Source organism: Monoraphidium neglectum, assembly GCF_000611645.1.
Source record: "Monoraphidium neglectum strain SAG 48.87 unplaced genomic scaffold scaffold01449, whole genome shotgun sequence".
Lineage (NCBI taxonomy): Eukaryota > Viridiplantae > Chlorophyta > Chlorophyceae > Sphaeropleales > Selenastraceae > Monoraphidium > Monoraphidium neglectum.
The window spans coordinates 8,504-14,271 of record NW_014012179.1 but is presented as its reverse complement, the minus strand read 5'-3'; the positions used below and the strand labels follow the sequence as shown (position 1 = coordinate 14,271).

The 5,768-nt window shown below is 67.5% G+C and overlaps 1 protein-coding gene across 1 annotated transcript; it reads left to right on the top strand.

The window, feature by feature from the left end:
* Nucleotides 1-1,294: 1,294 nt before the first annotated feature.
* On the top strand, nt 1,295-5,733 carry MNEG_7918 (HIV-1 Vpr-binding protein; the record flags this gene model as incomplete). Its single annotated transcript, XM_014043611.1, has 8 exons — nt 1,295-1,631; nt 1,802-2,023; nt 2,248-2,468; nt 2,689-2,844; nt 3,223-3,480; nt 4,061-4,190; nt 4,550-4,887; nt 5,164-5,733. The coding sequence occupies 8 exons, from the start codon at nt 1,295-1,297 to the stop codon at nt 5,731-5,733; spliced, it is 2,232 nt and encodes a 743-aa protein (XP_013899065.1).
* Nucleotides 5,734-5,768: the final 35 nt, after the last annotated feature.

The following is a 5,768-nucleotide window of genomic DNA, read 5'->3' as shown; positions in this document are numbered from 1 at the left end:
GTCTCAAGGTGTGCTGGGTGCCAGCTTTGCATTGCATGGGGGCCTGGATACCTGCATGCGCACACCCAGCTGCTGACCTGTCTGCTGGCTTAGCCAAGCCTGTGCTGTCCTCCCTGCTTGCCAGCGTTTGCCTTTATTTTGCACCACAGCGCACCCAGCCGGGCCCCCGCTTGCGCTTTGTCCAACAGGCGGCAAGGACAAGAGGCGCAGCATCACCCTGGCGCCCAGCCTGCTGCAGCACATCGCACAGCAGAAGCAGCAACAGCAGCAGCAGCAGCAGCAGCAGCAGCAGCAGCAGCAGCAGCAGCAGCAGCAGCAGCAGCAGCAGGCAGGGCCCGGCTCTGGCGTGGTCAGCGGTGGCGATCTGCAGCCGGGGGCCGGCAGCAAAGAGCAGCAGCACTCACAGGCACAGCCTCAGCCGTCCCAGCAGCAGCAGCAGCAGCAGTCGCAGCAGCAGTCGCAGCAGCAGTCGCAGCAGCAGCAGCAGCAGCAGCAGCAGGATCAGCAGCAGGACCAGCAGCATTGCTCATCGGCGCAGCGGCCACAGCATCAGCAGCAGAACCAGCAGCAGCAGAACCACAGCACTCACATCCTCAATCACCAAGCGGGAACATCAGAGGCGGCGGCAACCGCAGCAGCAGCCGACGAAAGCACCACCCCTGTGGTGGGCAGCAAGCGCAAGGGGCTACCTATGAGCGCCAATGCGCAGCCTGCGGGCAAGCGACCTAGTACAGAGCAACAGCAACAGCAACAGCAGCAGCAGCTGGGGCAGGCGCAACCAGCTCGGGACCAGCCCGGTGCGGCGGCTGACGCGCCGCCAGAGCCTGGTTTCATGACACCCGCGCCAGCCAAGGCAGGTGCAGCAGCGGCGCTGACGCTTCCCTTCTCCCGTGTGGTGTCCGCAGCGGCTGGCGCCATGTCCCCGCCAACTGGGCCCCTTAGCGCGGGCGCCAGCGCCAAGCGCGTGCCGCGGCTGCGGGCGGCGCAGGGGGCTGAGGGCAGCGCGCCGTGGGGTGCCCATCACACCCATCATCACCAGCAGCAGCAGCAGCAGCAGCAGCACCAGCAGCAGCACCAATCAGACGCCGATTACATCGGAAGTTTGCAGCGGCAACAGACGCCGCACAATCACCAACGGGAACAGCACCAGCAGAACAACCGCCACCACCACCAGCAGCAGCAGCAGCAGCAGCAGCAACAGAATCACCAGCAGCAGCAACAGCTACATCAGCAGCCAGCCCCGCCGCAACCGCCGAGCGTGTTCACTGCGTTCAGCGGCGGGGCCGACCCCCCGATGTTCAGCTCACCCCTGATCCACAGCGGCGGCAAGCAGGGCGTGCGCAGCAGCCCCCACCTGGGCGGCTCCTCGACGCCCGGCGGCGCCGCCGCCGGCGGGCCGTTTGCGGCGGGCGCCCTGCAGGACGGCGGCGGCGGCGCCGCCGGCGGCGGGGGGCTGGTCAACCCGTACCTCGCCGGCCTCCCCAGCCGGCGCGGCGGCCTGGCGGGCGCGGGGCGGCGCAACAGCGCGGGGCTCGACTTCCCGCAGCGGCTCACGCCCCTAGCCGAGGCGGCCCCCGGGCCGCGGCAGGTGCCGCCGCACGTCGCGGCTGCGGCGCGCGACGTGATGACGGGTGCGCGGCCGCGGGGCGGCTTTCCGGGCTGTTTTGAGGCGGCCTTTCGGCCGCGGGCGCGGCTTTCCTCACCTTACTGCGTCTCTCGCTTTGCGTCCGAACGCGGCGTGCCTGCCCTCGTGCCTCTGCTGAAATTCCACCACCCTTTGCTCGCTTTGCTGCGCCCCCAGGCCCGCTCATCAACAGCCGCCTGAGCGCCATAGTCCTGTCGCACCTGCGCCAGCAGCACCGCGCCGCCTGCCTGGCTTCCGCCAACCCGGTGTCCACGCTGCCGCCGGTGTCGCTGCTGCGGCCCTACTCGCTGCCGGCCGCGCGGCGCGACCTGGAGGCGCCCCGTGGCGTCGCGACGCGCGTCGCGCGGCGCGAGGCGTTCGGAGGGCGCGGCGGCAGGGGTGAGCGGTCGGGGGCGTCGGAATGGTCGGCTGGCAGCCGGGGGCGCCTCCCCCGCCGCACATGCCGTTCCAGCCGTATCCCGGCTGGCTTCACCCCTGCAGGCCAGTACGCCTACCCTCCCAACCACCTTCTTCGATCGTCCCCGCTTGGCTGCCACACCACTCGCTTCCTATCACAATCACGCAACGAACCCATTCCCTCCGTCCTGTTTGTCCCCAAACAGGGGGCGCCACTCTAGACCGGCGCCTGGTCTATAGCCGCTTCCGCCCTGGCCACGTGCTGCGCGACGAGGGCTCCCTGCTAACCGCAGCCGCCTTTGCGCGCGGCTACGAGGTGCTGGTGGTCGGCTGCAGCGGCGGGGAGCTGCGGGTGCACGACGCGTACAGCGGGGAGGGCGTGGATGAGGTGGCGGACGCGCACAGCGGGCCTGTGGTGATGCTGCAGGTGGGGGCGCGCGGGGCTGCTTTGGGGCGGTGGATTTGGGGCGTGAAGCCGGGCTTGTCCTGTCTCTCTCACGCACTTGCATGCAGACACACACGCACACACACACACACACACACACACACACACACACACACACACACACACACACGCACGCACACGCACACACACGTACATGCACACGCGCACGTGCGCCCGCGCCCACCCTCTGCGGCCCCACCAGACCCACGAGCCGCCCGGCGTGTCCCTGGACGACCTGCTGCTGCTGTCGTCATCGCGCCACGAGGTCAAGCTCTGGCGGGGCGCAGACGTGGGCGCGGGCCATGCGCACGAGTTCCCCGGGCTCACGCGCGCGCGGTTCAACCCCGCGGGGACGCAGGTGCGGGGGGCGCCCTTTTTTGTTAGGGGCGGAGGGCCATGAGAGTGCCGCAGCCCCGCGCTTGATATCAGACACGCCACGGATGGCGGGATCGCTCAACTGTCGCTCGGCAGGATGTAAGGCCACCCACAAGCAAGCAGCCAGGAGGTTGTCAAGATTTTGACCCCGCAAAGGCGGCCGCCAGATGCACCCAAGCAGGGCGCAAATGCACCCCACCACCAGGCCGGGCACTTGCCCCCTGCCACATCCCCGGCTGTTGAGGGCCCTCCCCTGCCGATGATTTTGCCTTCAGCATGTGCCCCCTCTGCCCCACAATGCTGTCCCTCAGTATCCCCATCCCCCCCTCCACCTCTTGACATCCCACCATCGCTCTGGCAGATCGTCGGCGTCTCGTCGCTGCCGCCCCGTCGCGCGCTGATCTACGACGCCGCCACCGGCGCGCAGCTGGCCGAGCTCGACGACTCCGCTGCCGCGGCCCTCGCGCGCGGCGGCGGCCAGCCGGGCGCGGACCGCGGGCGCGGCGCGGCGGCGGCGTGCTTCGGGCCGACGGGGGAGCTGCTGCTGTGGGGCACGACGCTGTGGGACCCGCGGGTGCCTGTGGCTGTGCACACGTTTGACCAGCTCAGCGAACACCAGGTGGGTGGACGCCTGTGTGGGTGTGTGTGTCTGTTTATACGCATGTGCGCAATTGTGTGTATGTGATCGTGTATGTGTGTGTGTGTGTGTTTTTGTGTGTTGTTTGCAGTATGGAAGTGTGTGTGTATGTATGGAAGTGTGTGTGTGTGTGTTGCGCTTGCGCGCGCGCATGCACACACGTGCATACACACACACTTCCATACTGCAAATAACACACGCGCGCAAGCGCAACAAGCTAAAGAGGTTCTAGGTGTCTGTGCTTTTTTATATGTGTGTGTGGACATCTTTGTGTGTGTGTGTGTGTGGTGGTGTGTGTGTGCGCGCTCGCGTGCACATATGTGTACGCGGTAGAAAGAAACTCGGACGCGTGTGTTTGGGTCACTGCTTACTTCAGGTGCTCATGCGTGGGCGATGCAAACAAAAACCACTGCCCTGCTTCCATTTCAGCTAATGATCCCCAGTCAAAACCCTCCGCCCCCCCCCCCCACACACACACACTCCATTCGACGCCTCTCCTGTCGAAACTGTTATGCAACCCCTCCCCTCGACCCCTCCCCTCAACCCCTCCCCGCACACCCAGGCCGCGGGCAGCGCGTTCCACCCTGGTGGGCTGGAGCTGATCCTGAACAGCGAGGTGTGGGACCTCAGGACGTACAAGCTCATGCGCAGCGTGCCCTGCCTGGACGCAACCTCTATCACCTTCAACTCGGGTGGGCGGGGCGGGCTAGGGGGCGTGGGCGCGGGGCATGACGCTGGGCGAAGTGTCATGCTGATGCTTGATGATTAATATGTGCGTGTCCGTGCTAGAAAGCGTGGCATGGGCCCCGGTTACGGGGCCGGCGAGTGGATATGATAACCTGGGCTGCCGCGCAGCGCTGATAGTGGGTTGGGCTTCAGGGCACCTTGGACCCCAAGGTGCTGAAGCCTTGAGATAACCTCTGGGCTGTGAAACGCACACACATACTCTTCTCTCACACACAAACACACACACACACAAGCAAAACACACACACAGACAAGCAAGACACGCACCAATGCACCCGGCCCTTAACCCCCATGTGCACCCCCAGGCGGCGACGTCATCTTCGCCCGCCTCCGCCGCCCCAGCGACGACTCGCTCGCCGCCCTGCTGCACCCGCGCCGCCGCCGCCACCCGCTGGCCACCGCGTTCCGCACCGTGGACGCCAGATCGTACGCGGAGATCGCGACCGTGGATGTGGAGAGGGCTGTGCTCGATCTGGCCCTCGACCCCACTGACTCATACCTGGCTGTGGTGGCTGTGGACATCGCGGCCGACACGACCGCGGTCAGCAGCAGCGTGCGGATGTTTGAGGTGGGACGGCCGCGGCCGGCGCTGGACGACGAGAGTGATGAGGCGGACGACGCGGAGGATGAGGAGGAGGAGGAGGTGGGTGGAGGGCTGGGCCGGGGGTTGGTTGGATAGGGGAGTGGGGGCGCGGGCGGGGACAGCAGGGCAGCTATCAGGGATCGTTGGTGGGTGTGAGGAGGGGCGCGCCTGCTTCAACATGATTGGTGTGTGTGTGCATGCGTGTGTGTGTCTGTGTGTGTCTGTGTGTGTGTGTGTGTGTCTGTACAACTGTTACAACCCCAATGTTGTGGCTGGTCGTCTGGGCTGCCATTGCCAATCCCCGCATCCCCCTCCCCGTGTCCAAACCCTTGAAAGGGCGACGAGGGTGACGAGGTGGACGAGTCGGCGGAGGAGGAGGCGGCCCTGGAGGACCTGCTGCTCGGCGCCGCCGCCGACGACGCCGTCGCCACCATCGCCGCAGCCGCCGCTGCCGCGCCCGACGGCGCCGCCGCGGCGGCCGGCGGCAGCGACGACGGCGAAGAGGACGACGGCGGCGCCAACGAGGGCGGTGGCGGCGGCGCGGGCGCGCTGGCGGCGGTTTTCCGCCACCTGCAAGAGATGGGGGGCGGCGCCGACGTCGACGTCGAGTTGGACATATCCGATGCGGACGAGTTTGAGGATGACGAGGATGACGTGTCCGGCGGGGATGATCTGGGGGACGAGTACTTGGACGGCCTCGGGGCCGACGACGACGAAGAGGAGGATGAGGAGGATGAGGAAGATGAGGAGGATGCCGACGGGGCCGGCGGCGGCGGCGATGATGATGAAGAGATGGACCCGTTTGGCGGCGCGGCCGCAGACGCGGAGGCCGAGGAGGAGGCGGCGGGTGAGCTGGACCTGGACGAAGGGGGCCTGCAGCGGCGGGGCCGGGGCCAGGGGGGCTAGCTGCCGCGCTCGCACCTCCCCCCCCCCCCCCCCCC